We start from the raw sequence: 23347 nt of genomic DNA on the forward strand, positions 1-23347 counted from the left end.
TGACATGCCACCATGTCAGTAGTGTGCAGTATGCGTATTGCAAGTAGCATATGAATGTGTAGTATGGTAAAAGTACCCGGATGGCGTGCAACGTTCGCCAAAATATGCGGTATATACAGCTCTGGAAAATAAATTAGACCACTACCAAATGATCAGTTTCTCTGGTTTTACTATTTATAGGTATGTGTTTGGGTAAAATGAACATTGTTGTTGTATTTTATTCTATAAACTACTGACCACGTCTCCCAAAATCCAAATAAAAATATGAATGGAGTGAAATGGCTGCCATACATTAAGAACAAAGTGCAGTTGTCTCTTAATTTTCCGAGCAGGGCATCGGGTTGTGTGTTACTGCGGTGTGGTCAGTGGACCAGCGGTCACATCATTTCAGCCACTAAACCGGGAACGAGAGGCCTCGTGGGAGAGAGTGGGGTCTTGATATGTTGCAGCGAAGTTAAATCAATTAAAATAAATTTAAAAGATGCATTACTACATTGTTTGTATTGTTTTAAAGTTTGACATTGCTGCTGTAAAATACAATTAAATTAAACAAACGACCTCTAGTATACATTGTAATGCAGTCTAACACGTTCGTCTATGTATAGATCTATTTTGTATGTTTTAAGTATATAACGTCTGGCATGCGTGACAGTAGTCAGCACTGTATACATCACAGTCCTGTTGGTTTATTATCTTTATTTATTGGCAGACGCCCTTATCCAGGGTGACTTGCAGGATACCGAAGCAATACAAAAGTGCAATAGTACAGTACAATATTACACATCGTGCCTAATAAATTCAAAATTACAGTGCAGGTAAAATATAGTTAATAATACAAAATACAAGACGTATCGTCTAGTTCTAATACTAATAGCTAACAAGTACAGAGGAGATGCGCTGAAGTCACAGGTAAGAGCTAAAGGAAAGCGGTAAACCGGAAGCTTAGGGGAAAAACATGTATCAACTGCAAAATCACTGGAACACTCATAATTGCCGTAACTACCGATGGCCTCAAGTTCTTGGTCAAAGTTGGCTTATTCTGGTTGTGTTCAGGTCCAATCTGCGCCCCGCTCGCCACAGTGTATACCCAGCATGCTTCACGTTCGGTTGACGTGCCATCACGTCATTTTCCATTTGCGTCATTTTTTTTTCGAACGCAGTTGTGCCCAAACCGCGCCCCGTTTCTGATAGGTACTCGGCTGAGTCTCTCAGAGTCTATCCAATCAGCACTTTCAGGCTGTTGACCAATGAGGCGGACCTATTAGGCTAGAACACGCACCTAGCAGGAACGGGGCGTGGCTTTGGCAAACTGGAATTGGAATGTAACGACATGGTTAATTTTATTGTTAATTTGTTACTTTTATTGATGTTTCCTGATAAATAAAAGTAGTTTTCAAAGGCATAGTTGTTTCTAACTTTAAATGATTCATCTTCATGCTGCTAGTTGCTAAAGGGTGTAAAGTAACTGTACATAAGTAAGTTTTTATGTATTATTTGTGCCTACTTTTACACCAGTACATTTATTAACAGAATAATGTACTTTTAATTTCACAAAATGTCCCACAGAACCCGCTACTGTTATGATAATGGAATAGAGGAATTACATGTTTCAGGTTGGCTGGACACTTTTGTCCAATCACGCTGTAGCATAATGACCAAAGATGGACTCGAACCCGCGGCCACAATTGATACACTGCGCGATACAAGTTCAGAGCGCAGGGTCTCTGTCCTGAAGGACTCAGTAGAGTGATGTTTTGGTTGTTTCAATATGAGTTTCGGTCTCCTGCACCAGTGCAATATATTACATTGTAACAAACGCGATCTCTACAGGGGTACATATCTGACATTGTTTATTTTGTTTTGTGTTTTATTATACAGCTCTTGTGGGTGTATGTGTATTTGTGTGAACAGTGAGTTGGGGGTAAGAACTCAAAATGGGCTATTATATAAATGACAAATTGTATTCCGTTATTTCAATCAATAATCTGATTTGTTTTTGTAGATTATTTTTGGTAGAGTATTTTTACTTTTACTCAAGTATAACTTCCGACTACCTCTGGTAGTGTGTACTGTACTATGTACATGTACCAGGTATGAAAATCAGTATGTAGCATGTAGTAAGTAGTACTTATGTAGGGTAATACAGCCTAAATTCAAAACTGCAAACTACATACTGCAAAAGTACTTACTACATGCTATATACACTCACCTAAAGGATTATTAGGAACACCTGTTCAATTTCTCATTAATGCAATTATCTAACCAACCAATCACATGGCAGTTGCTTCAATGCATTTAGGGATGTGGTCCTGGTCAAGACAATCTCCTGAACTCCAAACTGAATGTCTGAATGGGAAAGAAAGGTGATTTAAGCAATTTTGAGCGTGGCATGGTTGTTGGTGCCAGATGGGCCGGTCTGAGTATTTCACACTCTGCTCAGTTACTGGGATTTTCACGCACAACCATTTCTAGGGTTTACAAAGAATGGTGTGAAAAGGGAAAAACATCCAGTATGCGGCAGTCCTGTGGGCGAAAATGCCTTGTTGATGCTAGAGGTCAGAGGAGAACGGGCCGACTGATTCAAGCTGATAGAAGAGCAACTTTGAGTGAAATAACCACTCGTTACAACCGAGGTATGCAGCAAAGCATTTGTGAAGCCACAACACGTAAAACCTTGAGGCGGATGGGCTACAACAGCAGAAGACCCCACCGGGTACCACTCATCTCCACTACAAATAAGAAAAAGAGGCTACAATTTGCACAAGCTCACCAAAATTGGACAGTTGAAGACTGGAAAAATGTTGCCTGGTCTGATGAGTCTCGATTTCTGTTGAGACATTCAGATGGTAGAGTCAGAATTTGGCGTAAACAGAATGAGAACATGGATCCATCATGCCTTGTTACCACTGTGCAGGCTGGTGGTGGTGGTGTAATGGTGTGGGGGATGTTTTCTTGGCACACTTTAGGCCCCTTAGTGCCAATTGGGCATCGTTTAAATGCCACGGCCTACCTGAGCGTTGTTTCTGACCATGTCCAACCCTTTATGACCACCATGTACCCATCCTCTGATGGCTACTTCCAGCAGGATAATGCACCATGTCACAAAGGTCGAATCATTTCAAATTGGTTTCTTGAACATGACAATGAGTTCACTGTACTAAACTGGCCCCCACAGTCACCAGATCTCAACCCAATAGAGCATCTTTGGGATGTGGTGGAACGGGAGCTTCGTGCCCTGGATGTGCATCCCACAAATCTCCATCAACTGCAAGATGCTATCCTATCAATATGGGCCAACATTTCTAAAGAATGCTTTCAGCACCTTGTTGAATCAATGCCACGTAGAATTAAGGCAGTTCTGAAGGCGAAAGGGGGTCAAACACAGTATTAGTATGGTGTTCCTAAGAATCCTTTAGGTGAGTGTATATATTCTGACTAATAGTACAGTAGGCAGTAAGAAGATGAGTTGTTCAGTGTGCTATATAGGTCATGCAATAGGTCAAAAGTGTGGGAGTTTTTGGAAACCAGTGCTGTAGACTGTAGCCAGAGGTCTTCCATGGCCAGATTCAAGCCTGTGAAAACTAAAATAACATACAAGGACACATTAACATATGAGAATATATGTGGTAACACAGCCACAAATTACATTAAGATATAAAAATGTTTCCTTTGTATTCACTGTGATAATCCGGCACCAAAGACAGTCATTTGGACAACTCTGATTTATGTGTAATTATTAGTATTTATTTAGCTAACACCTTTATCCAAATAAGCCATGTTAGTATAATAATACTGTATTCTTGTATTTTAATGTATACTTGTATGTTATTTCAATGGTTTCCTAATTATTTTCACAGGGTTTAATCTGGCCATGAAAGACCTCTGGCTGCAGTCCAGAATACTGATGATCGCCTGTGAAAATAACTTGCAAATTCCAGTATTCTTTTGTCCCCCGTTTTTTAACTTTAAAATAATTCCCACTCTAGGACGTAAATCACACGTTTGATTGGGTTATTACTTCTTGGAGGTGGGATTTAGGCAAGTAACCAATCAGACGCGTCATCCTGTGCTGCCTCAGTTTAAAAAAATTCCCGCGCTTTTGTATGGCCGGGAACAATTGACTGCGTTCGAAACTGCGTACTACACATTCTACATTCCAAGATTTCAACCCGTTTCCGGTTCTGTGCCTTAGCTTTCTATGGACATGCGTATTTTTCTTTTAAAAAGAGAGAAAATCTCTTCAAGAGTTTGAATCTTAAAATTAAAAACTCTGGGAATACATTGTAATAGTGGAAGGACACTGCTGTAATAATACTAAATGTTAAATTAATGCTTACACATCGAAATAGAAGACAATTTCTGTTCTGAGCAACAATTTTCTTTTTGTATTTTTTGGATGATTGAAATAAATATGTTCACACCATTAGTTTTGTGTATTAAATTCGATTTTTTTGATGCCATTGCATGTATAACTTATTTATATAATAATCAAATTGAAGGGAGGCAGGTGGGGTGGAGGGTTATATTTAGATGTACAATTCATTATTACGGCCACAGACATGCATGTGGAAATATTTAAATTAATTTGAGTATAATAACACCCATTATTCCTAATTTTACAAAAAGGTGTATTCATTTTACATATAACAGAAGTATATATTTTAGTTAGTAATCAGCACCCATTTTACATATATATATATATATATATATATATATATATATATATATATATATATATATATATGAAATAATATATTCTACTGTTGTGTGTTGCCATTTCTCAATCCAGGCTTCACTTTCCCTCCAGAGGGCTTGTGTTTTCCCCGCTGGAATGTAACTCTGAGAAATGTTACAAGAAAAAGTGCCGATGATATGCGACACCAATATTACAGCACTGGACACAGAAATAGAGTCAGTGGTTTTATTAGTCCTACACACATACCAAACAAAATATACAATTCTAAATCACCATTGTATAAAATCATTTAACTATGACATTAATTACATTTAAACCATCAAAAACATCAACACATACTCTGTATGGTAATAATAATCATAATCATGATGATAATAAGAAGCAGAACATGCATTCAACTTAATTATTATGGAACATTGGCTTAATAATTTACTTTCCTTGGCTAATGTTTGTCCACCACACATACCATATAGTTTTTGCTGCTGTAAGATATGTATTGCCTGGAGGGGAGGCAACCATTAGCCCTGAACCCCCAGAGATTTATTTTCTCCTATAACAATCTGTCATCCATAGGAGTTTGTTTTTCTCTCCTCCATGCCTAATGGTTTATTTTATGTTGGATTACTTTATTTCAGTTTACTTCAACTGTGCAAGGTTTATTCATGTATTTTGTTTATTTATTTTGTTGTAGTATGTTTATCCCTCTGTAAAGCGCACTGTGGCTACCCTGCGAAGGGCGCTTTACAAATAAAAACTGATTGAAAAATTGATACAGACTTGAAGCTGTTCGCCCCTGTGTGAGAAGCCTCTGTGTGTGTGTGTGTGTGTGTGTGTGCAGGTGTGTTTGTGTCTATGTTTGCATGTGGGTTTGTGTCTATGTGTGTGTGTGTGCGTCTGCCTGTGTGTGGGTTTGTGTCTGTTTTATGTGTGCGCGCGCTTATGTCATGAAGAGTGCCATAGCAATCCCTGGAGAGCAGTGTAGTCCAGTGTTGATAAGTGCTTACTGCCTCGAGCTGGGAGGGGATGTCAGGATACACAGGGACGTCCCTCCACACCAGTCCAGTCAAGTGACATTGGAGCTCAGCTCGCTTCCCGTCGGAAAGCCTCGGACTCTGTTCCACGTCTATTACAGTCCTCCCATTGCCTGCATGCCAGTCTACCTGTTATTATTTCCCCCAGCAACAGCGTACAGTTGCTGGTGCTGCAGTGGGTGTGGGGGGGGGCATCGGTCCAGGGGAGGGTGGGCAGGGGACGGGGTGTGGGGGCGGTGGCCGTGATGTCCTCAGCACTCCTGGCGTGTGCGCACGGCCCTGCTGTGGTAGCGGACAGGGATGCCCCAGGGCCGCATCAGGTAGACGTCGAACAGGTAGGCCACGCCTGGCTCCAGCCCCCCGATGGTAGCGGTGGTTACTGCTCGCCGGGGGTTCAGCTCCTGGAAGTACTTGCAGAGCACCCTCTCTGCGTTGCTGCGGGACTCCGGGCCGGCACAGCTGTCCTCGGCTCCCCCCCTAGCCTTGCCCTTGCCCAGCCGCCGGCGGTACACGCAGTACAGGCTCCTCTCCTCCGTGCCCAGCCAGGCCAGCGTCACCGAGCGGCAGCCCCGCAGCTTGTTGAAGGACTTGAGCTGCAGGCTGGCGGGCAGCAGGGGTGCGGTCTGGCGGTGGTAGGCAGAGGAGGCCTGGATCTTCACCGCGGCGGCCGCAGGGGTGGAGGCCGTGGGTGGGGTTTCCAGCTGCACAAGATAGGAGGGCATCCCCTGCAGCCACACCTGCGCCACCTCCTGGGTCAGCAGCTGCGAGGCCAGCTGCTGCCCCCTGCTGGAGATGGTGAGCTGCACCGCCCCCGTGCTGCAGCTCTGCAGGGTGAGGAGAGCGCTCTGCTGCCAGCCGCGCGGGCGGAAGCTGAGGAGTTGCACAGCCCCGCCCCCCCCCAGCGACACCCGCAGGAGCTCCCCCTCCCCCAGGGGCAGCACGGCGGGCCGGGGCTCCGGGTGCGTATGGGCAAAGGTCCCCGTGTAGGCCGCACTGGTGCCGTTGGCCCGGTCCACCACGAACACGTCAAAGTAGTATTGCGTGTCTGGTGCCAGCTCTGACACCGTGCACACGCTCTCCTCGCTGCTGCACACGTGACGCACCACCGCGGCACCCACTGATGAGGTGACAGCCAACCCTCCCAGGCCGAGCTCAGAGGCATCCCACTGCTGCCACCACCACGCTTTCACAAAGGGCTTCACAGTGGCTTTCTCCCGCTCCCTCTCCCGCTCCCTCTCCCGCTCCCTCTCCCTCTCCCTCTCCCGCTCCTTCCTTGCTGCCTCCTTGGCTGCGCACAGGCTCCGGTAGTTGTGCCTCTGGTTGGCCAGCACGCAATAGTGGTAGCTCTTCTGGCTGGGCCTCAGGACGGAGGGGCTGGGGCTCCAGGCCAGGGTGACGCTGGTCATGCCCACACCCACAGTGTGAACGCGTGGGTCGGGGGGCAACTCTGGGAAGGCCCCCACGGGCCCGGCTCCCTCCTGCAGGTAAACAAAGGCCCGGGTATCCAGCTCCCCAGACTGCAGCTTGAGGACGTAGAGGGAGCCGGGTGCGCTGTGGGCGGCAGTGTAGGTATCCATGCTGTTGCCTGTGTAGCTGTGCAGCCGCGTCTCGGACCCGGAGCTCTTCCACCACACCTCAGGCATGCTCTTCTTCTCGCCCCCTGCAGGGAGAACAGTGCAAGCACAGCTTCAGCAATTCGGCAACCAGCTTCAAGGCCAGTCTAGTCTGTGCAGTGAGGCAGTGAGGCCCCGTTCCCCCTGCGGGCTGCAACAGTGAGTTAGTGTGGACTCACAGGGGCCAGGGTTCCTCTCGGACCAGCGTCTGTGTTGACATCTACTACTGTGTGGGCATGAGAGTGAATGTAAATATAAAAATCTCAAGTGTAAATGGAGTAAAGAACAGGACGAGCCAGGTCATATTAGAGAGGAGGCTCATATCGCTCATTCCAATAACTAACTGCTCCCCCACTGGTTACAGAAACCTTTTAATAAAACATGGGAACAGGGGATGGACCTTTGTCCATAAGGAGCATATTGCAGGACACTACAGTGCAGTGTGGTGCTCTCTAATACTCGGCACATCTTCCCACACGGGCCCGACTCGTTTCATCTGTTTCTGCTCTGCTGCCGCTGGCTCCCTGACCCTGGCCGGGCTTCAGGGAATGGAAAAGAGCAAATGAAAATAAAAACAGGTCGAGAATCTCAGAGAAGAAAGCTGACGCCAGGCTCTCAGTGTGTGTGGGGGGGTAGGGAAGTAGGGTGAGGCTCTGAATTAAGTGTGCTCTCATCCTGTCAGGAGCTGTCAGTGCGTTACGCAACTGCATATAAACAGCGCAGGGATCGCCGACAGCACCCAGATTCAGCTTGCAGCTACTCAGATATTCTCTTAAATGATGGCTAACTGATTTCTAAACGGCTTCTTTCCCAGCCTCCTATCTGGCTCTGGTGTTGTGGCGTCACCTAGCGCAGTCCCTTAATTACCCCGGAGGCAGCTTTGATCTGCCAGTGAGCGCTGCGGGGTAAACAGGACATCGTAGACTTTTCTCTCATCCCCCAGATGTAAGCCGTGCCGTCTTTAAATATTATGATTTGAAATGCATGTGACTGGAAGCTCAGTGCGCCTCCGGTCTGCTCTGAGGATTGGCTACGCACGGAGAGAGAGATAGAGCATGCACGCTCATGGAGTGACTTTTAAAGCTTTCTTGGCTTGCAGGCAGGATTTGCTCCCCCATGTGCGTGTGAAAAGTTTAAGTTTTTGAACAATCCAGCAAGAGACGAGATGTGGGCTGGAAAGCAAATAAATGAAATATGATGTATCGTCTGGAGTTCACTTTGCTGTTAGAAAACTAGGGATGTTTGACGTCTAGTGCAAAAGGAAACTTTCTAGTCAGGTTCTCGGGATCTTCGTGCAGTGTGCCGGTGTGTGTCGTGACTCACAGTGCAGTGCGTTGGTGTGTCGCCGTGTATTGTGACTCACAGTGTAGTGTCCAGGCACTCTTGCTGTGTTGTGTCCGGGCGATCAGACTCCAGTGGACAGGTCCGTCGCAGGGGCTGACTGCTACAGAGAAGGCTGTGCTGTCCCCATGCAGAGTGAAGTACAGCCTACACAAAATACAACACTGGCAATCACTCACTGCTTTCCATGACTATTACATTATTATTATTATTATTATTATTATTATTATTATTATTATGAAGTTTACTTCTCTTGGTTTGCATTGCCCATGCACGTTGCACATCTATCTATCCAGTGTACACTGTGTTTGTAACATGTAGTTTGTTATTTTGTCTGTGTGTCGTGAACTGTGTGTGTCATGCGCTGCAGGAGTCCTGCTCACTGCGTATCTGTCTTGTGTGTCTGTGTCACGTGCCGTTTGTCTCTGCGTGTGCGTGCATGGTCAGTGTCCGGTCCGGTCCGGCTGTGCTCTCACCTGCGAGGGCGGCCCGGGGGAAGGTGGATAGGGGTGACCCTGCCAGCGGTGAGCAGGACGGAGGGGCGCAGGGGCACCTCGTTCCCAGGGGCTGGGGCTGGGGCTGGGGGACTGAGGGGCCACACCACACTGCAAAGCACAGAGAGCAGGACACAGCAGCGGCCGTCCACAGCCATGCCTGCTGCTGTCCACTGGGACACTGGGGACTGGGAGACATGCACAGGAGGGACACTGTGAGACAATACAGCACAGCTCAGTACAGTATAGTATAGCACAGCACAGTTGAATACATGATGTCTGTCCTACGCCATCATATGACATCACAGTTGGTCCAGAACTGTGGCTGCTGTAGTGTGTGTGAACTTCAAACACTGAGTGCCTCTCACACTATGAAATGCTTCCTTCAGCAGTTCCAGATAACATCCCTGCTAAGGAGACTGTGTGGGGAAGCCAAGTTTTTCTAAAGACTTCTAGCATTAAATATGTGGCAGACTGCAGTTACACACCTTTGACTTTACAACTCGCTGCTGCTGCTACTCACTGCTGCTGCTGCCGCCTCTGAGTCTGGGCTGAGGATCGGATTTGGGCTCTGCAGCTCCAGCTGAAGCAGTGAGGGGCAGGATTGTGTTTAAAACGCAGCAAATGTGAATCTGATCCCCCCCCCCCCTGGTGTCTCGGTCTGCACACGAGAGAGAGGGAGAGAGGCTGGAGGGATCAGATCTGTCCTCTGTCGTGTCATTCAGTGATGTGAAAACAAGAACAAAAACAGTTTTAATCTACTTGCTAGTTTAAACCTACTCCCCCCAACACACACAGCCCTGTCTTGGAGTTGAGGGATTTGTTGGGTATCCAGTGGCTGCCAGCCTTACTGTCAAATTCCTGACGCCACGGTCGTTCTCCTGTCTGCACCCCCAGCTCCCAGCCCCCCTGTCAGGCCCTGGCTAAGTCATTACTCACTTGTTTCACCCCCCACACCAGGAAGAGAGGGAGGGTGAGATGAAGATGGAGATGGAGAGGTTGAGGGGGAGGGAAAGGGAGAGAGAGGGAGATTGTGAAGGAGAATGATAAAAAGGAAGAGGGAGCATGCAGAGAGAGGGAGAGAAAGTGAGATGGAGGGGGAGAAGGTGCATAGAGAGAGAGGTGAGAGAAGGAGGGAGAGGGGAGGGAGTGAGAAGGAAGGAAAGGGAGAGACCGGGAGAAGTAGAGGCAGAGGGATAAATGGGGAGAGAGAGAGAGAGAGAGAGAGAGAGAGAGAGACAGGGAGCCTAGGCTACAGAAATACCCACTTCTCCTGTATGGCTCTTCAGTAAAGCCCAGTGTGAGAAAGCGCTCCTCGAACAAAAGCCCATCTTACCCTGTGGGGTAATCCCCTTCTCGCAGGCGCAGAGAGGAACACGCAGGGACAGATGAGGCAGGTGGAGCAGGAGGATGAGGAGCGGATGACAAAGAAGAAGAACAAGAAAAAGAAGAAGAAATAAATAGAACAGTAGAGTCTTCTGTCCAAAACTGGTCGTGCAGCCGCTGGGTTTAACTCCCGCGCTGGGTGCCCTGTCCTGGGATGAGCAGAACGACACTTGCCCAGGTGTCAGCTGTGCCGGACCCGAACGGTCTGGGCTGGTTTGGTGTGGCTGTAGGTCCCAGTCTCTGCGTCTGGCAAACTCGGAGCAACTCTGCGCCCTGCCTGCCCGCCTGCCTCTCTGGTCGCTGTGACAGTCAGTCAGCCTGCGAGCCCAGCCTGCCAGCCGCGACTCCCCCCGCGGTGCAGATCAGGGCTGTCTGGTAAGTGAGATGCACAAATCAAACACAGAGCAGTGTGCGTGTGCTAAAGGGGGGTGGGGGTGTTATCATGTAGCAGGGGGGTGGGATGTGTGAGGGGGAGAGTGAGAAGAGAGAGAGAGAGAGAGAGAGAGACAAGATTGTTGATGCACAACTTCTCTTCATTAACTGTTTCAGAACCACACTGATGTAGAGACCTGGGGGGGTGCTGGAGAGACTGGAGAGAGAGAAAGTGTGTGTGTGTATATGAGTGTGTTTGTGTGAATCTCCCTATCGGCGTTTTCATTTGCTTGTTTATATAATTGTTAATGGGATATGTGCGAGTGAGTGTGTGCATATGAGACACTGTGTATCTATATATATATATGTGTGTGTGTGTGTGTGTGTGTGTTCATCCAGTGTGTGCAGCGCAGGGGGAAGGGAGCCCAGGCGTGGTCAAACTGGTTGATGACAGAGATGCGATACGGGGCCAGTAGAGCTAGGGGGTCCCCTGAGCTGTGCTCTGCAGACAAGCAGCCATATATCATCCTTCCCCAGGGCCCTGTCTCTGACCACCCCCTACCCCAACTCCACGGACAAGCAGAAGTGTGATGGAGCAGCTTGCATAGAACAATTCCAGCTGCGACGAAATCTCACAGCAAAACAACCGAGAGGAAAAACGCACAACTTACTCAGAGTGACTCTCACCTCTCGACTTTTCCTGCAGATTTGGTTATTTTATATTTGCAGGAGTTGCCTTTGTGTGGGAAGCTGAGGAATCCGGCAGAAAGATTCCTACCTGACCAAGCACCATGACAGTCCAGTCCAGCTACAGACCAGACCAGCCCAGCCTGGACCTGGCACCATCGGGCCATGTTGCTCATCAACAGTATGAAGCCTCTGTATTACTCACACACACCTGAGAGGGGGACGACGTGGCAGTCCGGTCCCCCGACGTCTCCACGGCGGTGAGAGCCGAGCCTACCCCACTTCTCCGCCTGTGAGCGGAGCTGGCCTGGATAATTTCCTTTTGATCACTCAGTCTCCTTCTCTCATGTTAGCGCTCAATAATTAATTGAAGAGAAGTTACTGGACGCCTCCATCCTGGGAGGAAAAAAAAAGAAGAAATGTATTTTAAATAATGGCATGAAAGAAATGCAGAATGCAAGTGTTTATTTATAATTTATAGCTCATTTAGTATCATTCATAATGCATCTTCCTTTTTATAATTATCATGTATTAAATATCATGTTTACCCGTTTAGTTCCCAGGCGTGCGCGGGCGGTCGGATCTGCGCAGTCTGCGCTCTGAGGCGCCGTGCCGAGAGCCTCGTGCAGAGAACGCCTCGCGCTCCTCACAGATGACAACGGGTTAAGAGAAATCTTTATTTTTAAACCCATATCAGAAATGGCCCATCTGCTCCCCGGCACACTGTGCGATCCGCTCGGCAACCCCGGGGGACCCCAGCACGGCACAATACCCCACCGTCTCCGAGCACAGGAGAGGGCTGCAAATGTGATAAGGGGTCTGTACTGCGACCAGAGAAAGTGTGTGTGTGAGTGCATGTGTGTGAGAGTGTGTTTAGGGAGGAGAATTACTTGGTGGGGAGGGGGGCTGAAATGAATGTAAATCCATTAGCTGGAGAGGAGGGGGTGTGTGGAGGGGCTGGCTTAGGGGAACAGGCCCCAACATTTCATTTTGCAGGAATAAAGAGGCCGGGTCCCAGGGGCAGATTGGTATTCAAAGCCCCCATCTTCCAGAGACGCCCCTCCGCTCCCCCGCTCCCCCGCTCCCCCCGCTCCCCCGCCGTCCCTGAGAGACACGGGCAGCCTGCACCCCTCGGTCCTCGTGCAGCCGCTGCACAATGGAGCAACTGCTTTGGGGCAACAGTGGTAGTAATAATGACGATTATTGTAAAAACAACAATAACAGCAGAAACACGAGAAAAGCTGATGCTCGACAGCAGACAGTTCAGCTTCAGCAGCACTGGGACACAAGGGGACTGTAGGGAGAAACATCAGTGAGAAAAAGGAGAAACGCAACAACAGAAACAACAACAGCAACGACAACCATACGGCACCAGAAGCAGTATGTAAGCTGGGACAGGCAGAGACCCCATCACAATCCCTGCAAGTCGTCTGCCGCCCTCGGTAATGCACACATTGTCCTACATTGTCCCTTTATCTGTGGACAGGTGGAGTGAAGGGGACGTGTCTCATCACACCTCTAAGAAGGTCAACACAAACAACCGGTGGCATTTTCCCAACTCTCTCAGTGTGCAGGAGTGTGCTGTTCAACACTTCCGTAACGCTTACAGTAACGGAGTGGCATCAGAGTTGCCAGTAAGTTACTGTCATTCTTACAGTATTAAAATATACTGCAAATATTACAATTAAATATTAAAGTATTGCAGTGGCCTGGCCAGTTTCTTTTAAATATATAATGTCTTGCTCCTTCTCCCCTTGGTAGCAAGAGTTGCTCCCTCATTGGGCTCAGTTTGTTGCTTTTTTTATCTCGCCCTGGGAGATCAATCTGGGCTGACCAGGATTCAAACCTGCAGTCTTCCACACTGCAAGTTGTCGAAAACCCATAGTGAATTACTGAAATGCCAGCCAACCAGTCAATACTGCAGCAAAGCATTGTACTGATTTTTGAAACACACTCTGACACTGAGGTGCTCGACAGCAGAGCTTTGCACTAAGTTTCATTTTTATTTGTAAGTATAAAACAACGCATGCCGGACAGATACAGATTTAATACAGTCCCACCCCCACGCCTGTGCCAAGACTGAGATTGAGGAGCAGATTGTACTGCTAGAGAACTGAGACTGTGGGGTCTGCAGACAGACACACGTGGGGACAGATGGATGGACGGACAGAGACAAAGGGCTGAGCTCCTCAGTGTCCTCTCTCCTGGTCAGAGTGGAAAATCTTCAGTGGTTACTGTCCCCTGCTGGACACACCTTACTGGAGCCCATCTTCATAGCTGAGAGAGAGAGTGAGAGAGAGAGAGAGAGGGTCGCCTGGTCATTCCCTTTGCAGTAGAGACACCACTCTGTTTAGCAGAAACACACACACACACACACACACACAAACACACTCACACATGAAGTCCTGGTACCAGTCCTCAGAGCGGTCCACCAGACAGCCTGTCCACTCCTGCAGAGTCACCTTCCTGTTCCTGTCACTGTCACATGACCTGCCCCCCCACACACAGAAACACACCCAAAGACACACAGTACAGTTTAGTATATTGTACACAGCATAGTCTGTGGGCTCAGGCTGGTCAGAACAGTAAATTATTATTATTATTATTATTATTATTAATGTCTTGGCAAATGCTGCTACCACAGTTACAGATTTCGACTTTACAGTTTTCACTGTAGTTTACTGTATTACACTATAGTTAATGTTGTTTTATGTAGTACAGTAGTGTATACTATATTTCAGTGCAGTATTGTTTAGTATACTGTACTTTGGTGCAGTATTGTTCAGTATATTGTGGAATGGTGCAGTATTGTTCAGTATACTGTACTGTGGTGCAGTTTTGTGCAGTATACTGCAGTGTTAGGTCAGGGTGTGTGGGATGCAGCTGGTCTCTCACTGGAAGAAGCGCAGGGCGCACTGCTCCAGGGGCATCTGCTTGTAGTGCAGCTTCCTCAGGTCCCGGCGGCTCAGCTTCCCGTCCCGGTTCCGATCCAGTCGCCCGAACTGCCCCTGAGAGATGGGAATACGGGGTCCAGGCGGGGTCATGGACGATAAGTAGCTCCCACACACACATCAACACCAGCCTGCCTCTGGCCTCGCTCTCCCCATTGCCTCCCTCTCCTGTCTCTTTCTCCCTACCCCTGTGCTGTACCTCAGCCAGGTCTCTGCGCTGCGTGTGGCTCAGGCAGCTCTGTGACGCCGCACTGCTGTCGGACTCTCTCAGACGGCTGATGAGCAGGAACCAGTCCAGCAGGCGATAGGGGAACTGGCCATACTCTTCCTCCGAGCACAGTGTCTGAGGGACTGACAGACACACAGACTCGGTGTTGCGTTGTGCTGTATGCTTCAGTGATATGTGATAGTGATAGTGCTATGTGTAGTGTGATGCAGTGTTGTGTAATATGGTGGCCTACGGCCGCGTGGCACTCAGTACCCTTGCAGCGCCCGGGGTGGGCCAGTCCGATGCGCCGTCTCTTGCGACACGCCTCCTTGTGCAGCAGACATGGACTCCCATAGGACTTTCCCAGCACACTGCACACCGGTGCCCCCTGCCTGCGGACACACACACTGCGGCTCTCACTGCCAGGGCACCGCAGGTCACTTACAACATGCGAGTGCAACAGTGCAGGGATGGGTGGAGACAAGACCCCTGGGTTCCACTCACCGTGGGCAGCGCTGCGGACACACGCACTTGGGAACCAGGACCCCACTCTCCCGCACCACCTGACACCACGAGCCAGTTGGAGAGTGGCACCGCAGCATCCGGCACAGCTCCTCTGGACCAAGCCAGATAGAGGGAAGGAGAGAAGGAGGGGAAAGAGAGGGGAGCTCAGAGTCAGTGTAAGCTGCTACACACATGTTCAGTGTGTAAGTAGGCCAATGTTATTTAAACCTCAGTATATCAGCAACAAGAGGGAATAGGGAGAGGAAGCCAGGGAGAGAGGAAGGGAGACTGAGAGGGAGCTTCAAAAGTAATGCGAGAGAGAGAGAGAGAGAGAGTGAGAGAGAGGGAGAGGGAGTCTCAGTGAGAGATGGGGACTGAACAGAGAGACACACAGAGCCCATTAGTTTAGACTGGGGAGAGATGGATGGATAGCAGGAGGAGGTGTCCAGGAGGAGGAGGAAGAGCAGAGTAAGTCAAGCAGAAAAATAAGACCGAGGCAGACAGTGGGAGAAGCAGTAGACAGGCAGGGAGGACAGGCACACAAGGGACACTCACCCGAGTCAACTCGCCCCACGTAGGGCTGCAGTGTTTCCTCCGCCAGCCGCTGCCTGCGCTGAGCCCGACCTGCCTGCAACGCAGTACAGCCTCAACACCCTGCGTCACAACACAGCACACTCTCAAACACACTCACAGACACACACACACTCATTCTCTTACTCTCTCACACACCCTCCCCGGTGAAGCTCCTGCTCCTGAGCCCCACAGCCCCAGAGAGAGGAGGACACTGAGGGAGGTGGAGGCGCTGCTTTGTAGTGAGAGCCAGAGCACATGTGCCTGGACTGAGCCCAGCACAACGAGAAACAGCTGTGCAGGCTGGACATGGAGTGAGTGTGTGAGTGTGTGATTGTGTGTGTGTGGTTCTCAGAGCAATATGATGAGTGAGAGACCAGCTCACTCACCGCAGGGAAGAACATAATAATAATATTAATACTAATATATTATTATGAGTTAGTATTGGAAAACCCTGTGCCCTGTTGACTGTGTGCAGAAGGAGTGTGAGCTCTCTGCAATGAAGATGTGGGGATTGAGGGGGGAGGCAGTGTCTCTGTCTGCCCTGGAGACACTGTGTGTGGGGGGCCGTTCCCCCCCAGCAGCTGTGACCGAGTCCCTGTCGGTGTGGGGGGCTGGACACTCGCACCTGTCGCTGGTCTCTCTGCCTCCCCTGTACCCTGAACTGCACTGAGAGTCTGCGCTGCTCGCTCTCTGCAGTCACATGTGTCACACTGTGTTATAGTGCACCGTATTGTGTTGTCTCAGCGCAGCGTGTCTCGTGTGCAGCCCTGAGACCTTCCCCAAACACAGCTCACGATAAATCATTAACATTTCTTTGCTGCTGTTTGAAATAGCAAATGTTTAATTCTTCTAGCCTTTTTTATTGACAGCTTTTAAGCGTTATGAATATTGTATATTTTTTGGGGGGAATGCATTCATCTTACATAGTTATCTGAAGCTGTGCTGTGTGCGTGTGTCTAGGGGTGTGCTACTCACAGTGCCAGGGTCCAGGTGTAGTGCCAGCAGCAGCAAGGTAAGAACCAGGGGCATCGTGGGACCCATAGGCTGCAACTCCCAGACAGCCCTGCAGACACAGCACAACAACAGCATCAGCACAACACAACACAATTACAACACCGCAGTATCACAACAAAGCACTGACACGAAACAGCACTATCACAAGACAGTGCTAACCTCCCAGGGACAGACCTACTTCTGTCTGACACTTCCTCTTCAACAGTGGTGTAAGGGGCTCGTCATCGCTCTCTGGGTGTTTTGGCGCAGTGTGGCAGGATTGTCGTTGTGCTGGTGAGGCTGTGCCGGTCCTATACCTGACACCAGGTTTGAACCTCCTCCTCTCCTCTCTGTCTGCATTCGCTACATCTGCATTGCACATGGGTGCACTTTTCTCTGAAGGAAACGCGTCTTGTGATTTGTCTTCATCTCTTCCTCTTCTTCCTCCTCCTCCTCTCCTCTCGCTATTGCATCGTGCAGAGTCTGGCGTCCCCAAGGCATCAGTGTTGGGTGTGACGATGTCATTGTCCTGTGTGGAGCCTGGTGTCTACACACTGTCCCTGAGAATCACACCGTGCCACGAGTAATAACAGCCAGACCTCACCTGAGCCACAGAGGCGGTGTCTCTCTCCTCTCCGCAATGCTCTCTCTCCCTGTCTCCGTCTCACTGCGTCTCTCCGTCTCTCTGCTGGTCTCTCCCCCTGCTCTCCGTCTCTTTCCCCACCTGTCTCTCTCTCTCATTCCCTCTCTTGCTCAGTCCACGCCTCTTCCAGCCCAGTCTCTCCTCTTGTTTTTCTTTATATTTCTCCAACATTCCCTTGCCCCCCACCTCCCCTCTCTCTCTCTCTCTCTCTCTCTCTCTCTCTCTCTCTCTCTCTCTCTCTCTGTCTTCTGCATTCTCATACATCCCCCTCCTTTATTTGCGTCCTGAAACTCAACCCCCCCACACATGGTTATAACACTGAACGGGGTAACAGGTAACAGCTGACATTAAAATAAGAGAACTCGATAAATAAAAGGCGTAGGACAGCCAAGCCTCTGTGCTCCATCGTTCCTCCTCTCCCTCTGTGGTGCAGACAGGTCTCTGGCTCTGTGATGGAGTCCATGTGGTCCGGCCTGCCTTGTAAATTACTGCGTTTATGGAGCCCAGCCAGCCTCCTCAAATGAGAAGCAGCCCTCACCAGAGCCGGGCTCCTGTCCACGGCCGGCACCTGCACAGTAACCTACCTGCACGGATACCTCCCAGCTGGGCAGCCAGACACACTGTGCTCACCTTTCAAGCCTCTGAGTGGTCAGGTAGGGGTTCACCTGACGGGGATCTCACAGCAGGGAGATCGACATGGTGGCCATGCAGACTCTGGGGAGGGATTTTGGAAGGAGCCATGACAGCATGTGGGTAGTTACAGGCATGTATAGATTTCACTACAAATAATAGTGTGCTTATCTGTTCACCATTTCTGTAGCTTAAGAACATAAAGTGTCCAATCGAGAGGAGGCCATTCGCCCCATCGTGCTCGTTTGGTGTCCATTAATAACTAAGTGATCCAAGGATCCTATCCAGTCTGTTTTTGAATGTTCCCAAATTGTCTCTTCAGCCACATCGCTGGGGAGTTTGTTCAGATTGTGACGCCTCTCTGTGTGAAGAAGTGTCTCCTGTTTTCTGTCTTGAATGCCTTGAAGCCCAATTTCCATTTGTGTCCCCGGGTGCGTGTGTCCCTGCTGATCTGGAAAAGCTCCTCTGGTTTGATGTGGTCGATGTCTTTCATGATTTTGAAGACTTGGATCAAGTCCCCACGTAGTCTCCTCTGTTCCAGGGTGAAAAGGTTCAGGTCCTCAGTCTCTCAGTAGGACATTCCCTTCAGACCTGGAATAAGTCTGGTTGCTCTCCTCTGAACTGCCTCTAGAGCAGCGATATCTTTCTTGAAGTGTGGAGCCCAGAACTGTCCACAGTATCCAGATGAGCTGTAACTAGCGCATTGTACAGTCTGAACATCACTGCCCTTGTTCTCAATTCTACACTTTTGACAATATACCCTAGCATTTGTGCGCTCAGCCCTTTTTCCCTACCAGTAGAATTTAAAGTATCTGAAGATACTATGTCAGTTTCTTACTATGATACAGTTACATCTTCTGACCAAACAAGCAAATGAAGTGTCATCTCATCTGCCCTGCATTGAGCTGCTGACATGGTTACACAGCGACACCTGGTGGCCACTTGGAAAAAGGCATCTCTCTCCTTGTTTGGCTCCCTCTGTCTTTATCTTCTTACTGCTCTCTCTCTCTCTCTCTCTCTCTCTCTCTCTCTCTCTCTCTCTCTCTCCATGTCTTCCCCTGTTTTTATTTCTCTTCTCTCTCTCTTTCTCTCACTGACGCTCTCTCTGGCTGGGGGGGAGGAGCCCGGGGTGCCAGACGCCCTGTTGCCAGGCTGCTGCTGTCGGGCGCTGGCAGACTGGCAGGGCTCGGGTTTCTCTCCCCATTAAACTTTCATGGGCTGCAGCTCAGCGTGGCTCTCCTGGAACACACTGCGTGAGAGCAGGAGACGGGAGACACTGGGCTGAAAGGGATCAGAGAGAGAGTGTGTGTGTGTGTGTGTTATCACAGCTGTGTGTGACTGTCCATGTTTCCATCTCTCTCTCTCCCTGTGTGTGTGCTGTAGCTTCAGCTCTCTGTTGTACTGGGGTGAAAGATGCAGTTATAGCTGCGATATTCTTAGATTAGAAAGAGGAGAAGTGACATTTAAACTTATTCAACCATTGATGATTAAATTAATGATTTTGCAATTTAGTTTCCTTAAACAATCTCTTGCAGAAGGGGGAGCTTGAACCCCCAGGGTCCTGGGGACAGGGATAGGTTGGCATGGGGATGGGGACAGGAGGATGTGGGCGTAGGGTTGAGTACACAGCAGTGATAGGGGACAGGGTTTGGGGTGGCAGAGGACAGGCTGTGTGGTAGGGGACAGGGTTTGGGGTCATGGAGAGGATGTGAGGTAGGGGACAGGATAGGTGGTAGAGGACAGGGTGTGTGGTAGGGGACGGTGTGGGTTCGGGGACAAGGCGTGTCATAAGGTAGTGCCAGTGTGGGACAAGATGAGTGTCAGTTAAATTTGGCATTTGGAGACTGTTTCACAACCTGTTGCTGTAATGCATGTTTCCATTACTGTACAGCAGGGGGCAGTAGTACCAGAGCCCTGCAGTGGAAAGCGCCGAGAATCAGTGCAGTGCAGAATATATATATCAGTGCTCTTACAACAAGGGCTGCTGTGAAAACACAGGGCAGCACAATGGCCCTGTCTCTAGGTCTCTAGACTAATTACTGATGGACATCAAATCAAACAGCTGCCATTCTCAGTTCTTTAGACCTGTAACTTGTTTGTGTGATACGAGTTATTAGGATTGACAAGCTTCTCCTCGACGTCTTTGTACATTTCAAATGGTGGGGACTCCCTTTAAAATGTTCTGGCTCTTCAGAACCAAACCGTCCCGTCCCGTCCATTGCACCGAGGATACACCTATGCGACGTGCGCGCACCCGGTCCCCAGAGCGTAGGCGCGCACGTCAGCGGTAGCGCGGCGGCGCATGTGATCACGGGTGACGTCAGTGTCAGCTGTGGCCGAGAGAGAGAGAGAGAGAGAGAGAGAGAGAGAGAGAGAGAGAGGAGGAGGAGGAAGGGAGATACCGGCGGAGAGACGCGGCGCACAGCGGTACGAGCAGGGCAGGAAGGAGCGCAGAGACCCGCACAGAGGCGCCTCATCCACAGGAAACGCGCACGGAGAAGGCCCGGCCGCGCTGTGGAGCCTGGAGAGAGAGAGAGAGAGAGAGAGAGAGAGAGAGAGAGAGAGAGAGAGAGAGAGGGGCAGCTGCTCCCGAACCATCCAGGTGACTCTGCGCTCCGCCCTGCCGATGGGGTGAGAGAGAGAGAGAGAGAGAGAGAGAGAGAGAGAGAGAGAGAGAGAGAGAGAGGGAGAGAGGGGGGGTGCTGCTGCTGCTGCTGCTGCTGCTGCTTCACAATAACACTGCCATCATCTCACAGCCGCGCAGCCATGTGAACTGACTCTGCTTTCTTCTTCTTCTTCTTCCTTTTCTCCTCCTCCTCCAGCTGCTGAAGACACGAGGGTCGCGGCGTGGATCCCGCATCTGATCCAGGGGGGGCACGGCACCCTGGCACCCTGGCACCCTGTGACCCTGTGACCCTGTGGACGCCAGGGCAGCAGGCACGCCAGACACGGCACACAATCGCACTCAAATCCCGGTGCAGCATCTCCCACTCCTGGACATCCGCACATCTGACCCCGGAGCTGCCTGTGATCTGTGCTGTGCTGCTGGAGCGCCTCAGCCTGGCCCTCTCCTGTCTGTGGGCACACTGGTGCCATCCCTCCGGCTAACGTCAGTCCTGTGATGGTCCCCCCCACCCTGCTGCTACTGGTATTGTGCCCCGACTGGTCCCACAGCATAGCTGGATAACTCATTCATTCCCCTCCGAGAGACCCGGGCCCAGCTTGGCACCGGGGCGCACTGGGCTTGGACCCGCAGGCTGCTGTCTCTGTATCCTGGACTGAATCGAGCCCATGCGGATCCCGGTTCTGTAAGGTAAGCTCGCCTCACGGATTAGAGCATCTGACACTGTCTCTTGCCCCTCTCCGTGTCTCTGGACTGCCTGTGGTCCCGGGCTGGTACTGCTACTTTACACCCCTGCTCCTGTCTGTAGGCCATCCCCCAAACCCTGACCTCTGCATGGCTCGGTTCCGTCCCTTTCTTTTTAAAATACTCCTTTATTAGTATGTGTTTTAGCTTTGCCCTCCTGCTCCTCCCATCTCAAGTACTTTAAAAAGCAGTAACTAATCTGCTGTGCACTAACGCCCCTGACGCACCAAGCCCTGTACCGACAGAACCAAGTGCAATCCTGCTGTGTTGGGGTCTGCTCTGTTACATGCTTGGGGTTGTGTCCCATGTATTCTGAATATTCTGGTGTCAGTGAGTCCAGCAGGCCTGGCTCTGCACAGTGCTGCCCCTCCGTCTCCCTAAGCTGTCCGCGCAGCTGTGTTTCTGCTGTACAAGCGATGTGTAAACGGGCAGCCCGCGTGTGGTGATGTAGCCCCAGCGGGGGTCGGGCCCGGGTTGTGACGGTGTCCTTTGTGCTTCATCACTCGGCCCGGCCTGTGTTTGTGTGGGAATATTCATCACAGTGGCTCGCTGGTCTGCTGATTCACGTTTACATTAGCAGGGGCTGCACACGAATGATCGTTCTTGGTCCAACTCGGCTTTGTCTTGTTTTGCTGCCTGACCCCCCCGGGGGCCCGTAATGCTCATTCAGTTGATTTACTGTGGCTTTTATCATATTTTCAGTAGAGCTGTGAGTGGGAGCTCTCAGGAGCCCAGTCCTTAAACATCCAAGGCTGCAATGGGAAACCCTTAACCTTTTACCTTCCTAAATCTCTCTCATACATTGTGTGTGTGTGTGTGTGTGTGTGTGTGTGTGTGTATATATACATGTGTGTGTATTGAGCAGTGCACAGGTCTGTTAGCTGTGTAGATCCGCAGACACGTAGTAGGCCGACCCTTGTGCTCACAGTGGTCCTCTCAGTCTGGCTCTGTAATCCCGAGGCTCTGAGGAACTCGTTGCTCCGCTCGGCTCTCCGCTATCGCCCCTCTGTGCCCTGCACCGGGAACTCACTCCCAGGCTGAACAGACCAGCTTCTAGCGACTTCCGTTTCCACCTCTCTCTCTCGCTCTCCATCCCTCTGGATCTCTATCCCTCCATTCTTTACCCCCCCACCACAAACACACGCTCTCTCCTTTCCCTTTGCTTTCTCTTTCTCTCTCTGACTCCTTTCCAATATCTATATGAACAGTTCTTACGGTGGGAATGACTTATAACACACACAGACACACAGGCCCTAGTCCCCTCTTCCCAGGAGCACGAGGAAATGTGAGATACGGAGACGGGCTGTTTCTGCACTCGGACGAAAACGGATCAATCTGTGCCGCCCGGTCAGCGCGAACAGCGTCAGGAGCTATACTACCAGCACCGCCTCCTCTACCTCGACTCAGTCCCTGCTCCTGTCTAGTGACTCGGCGTTGTTATCCCCCTCTGTTTACTCTCGGGGCGCCAGTTTGTTCGGTAGTGGGACTCGACTCTGACACCGCCTTGTGCACACTTTATTCAGCGCTGGGAGAGATGGTGCCAATTGACCTCTGCAGTCCTGTAGTTTCCACGGTTTTTGTTTTGTTTTTAACTGCTGATTCGTGATTCGTGCTCGTCCAGTCCTGCCCCTGCACGCTGCAGAGCAGACGCACCGCCCTGCCTCTGGACAGCAGGGTCCCGTCTCTGTTTGAACACAAGCAGGGCCGTGTCTTTGCACACCTGGCAGTGGATCTCCTTATAGATTGATTTAGCTTTTAGAGAGACAGATGGATGCAGGCAAGCTGGGACAGGGTGACAGCAGGCCCGATGGCAGCAGGAGGACACGCAGAGGCCCTGGAGGGGGCAGGGGGTCTTAGG

At 50.1% G+C, this 23347-nt stretch overlaps 3 protein-coding genes across 3 annotated transcripts in view; 1 reads left to right on the plus strand and 2 right to left on the minus strand.

Moving 5' to 3' along the window:
* Nucleotides 1-5971: 5971 nt before the first annotated feature.
* ndnfl (neuron-derived neurotrophic factor, like) lies at nt 5972-9442 on the minus strand. The gene is made up of 3 exons (XM_066693200.1): nt 9158-9442; nt 8704-8828; nt 5972-7387 (listed from the first exon to the last, which is right to left on the minus strand). The coding sequence occupies exons 1-3, from the start codon at nt 9331-9333 to the stop codon at nt 5979-5981; spliced, it is 1710 nt and encodes a 569-aa protein (XP_066549297.1). The 5' UTR covers nt 9334-9442; the 3' UTR covers nt 5972-5978.
* Nucleotides 9443-13143: 3701 nt separating this feature from the next.
* On the minus strand, nt 13144-21218 carry sparcl2 (SPARC-like 2). Its single transcript, XM_066693183.1, has 12 exons — nt 21130-21218; nt 20901-21038; nt 16832-16919; nt 16482-16546; nt 16013-16035; nt 15839-15928; nt 15284-15395; nt 15053-15171; nt 14771-14922; nt 14516-14628; nt 14016-14110; nt 13144-13897 (listed from the first exon to the last, which is right to left on the minus strand). The coding sequence occupies exons 1-12, from the start codon at nt 21216-21218 to the stop codon at nt 13845-13847; spliced, it is 1137 nt and encodes a 378-aa protein (XP_066549280.1). The 3' UTR covers nt 13144-13844.
* Nucleotides 20502-23347, plus strand: part of ccser2a (coiled-coil serine-rich protein 2a) — a 40830-nt gene continuing 37984 nt past the window's right edge. Inside the window, exons 1-2 of the mRNA XM_066692881.1 lie at nt 20502-20724; nt 20945-21435. The gene's annotated coding sequence lies outside the window, so the exon portion shown is untranslated. The remainder of the gene's footprint in view (nt 20725-20944; nt 21436-23347) is intronic.

Source organism: Amia ocellicauda, chromosome 20 (genome assembly GCF_036373705.1).
Source record: "Amia ocellicauda isolate fAmiCal2 chromosome 20, fAmiCal2.hap1, whole genome shotgun sequence".
Taxonomy (NCBI): domain Eukaryota; kingdom Metazoa; phylum Chordata; class Actinopteri; order Amiiformes; family Amiidae; genus Amia; species Amia ocellicauda.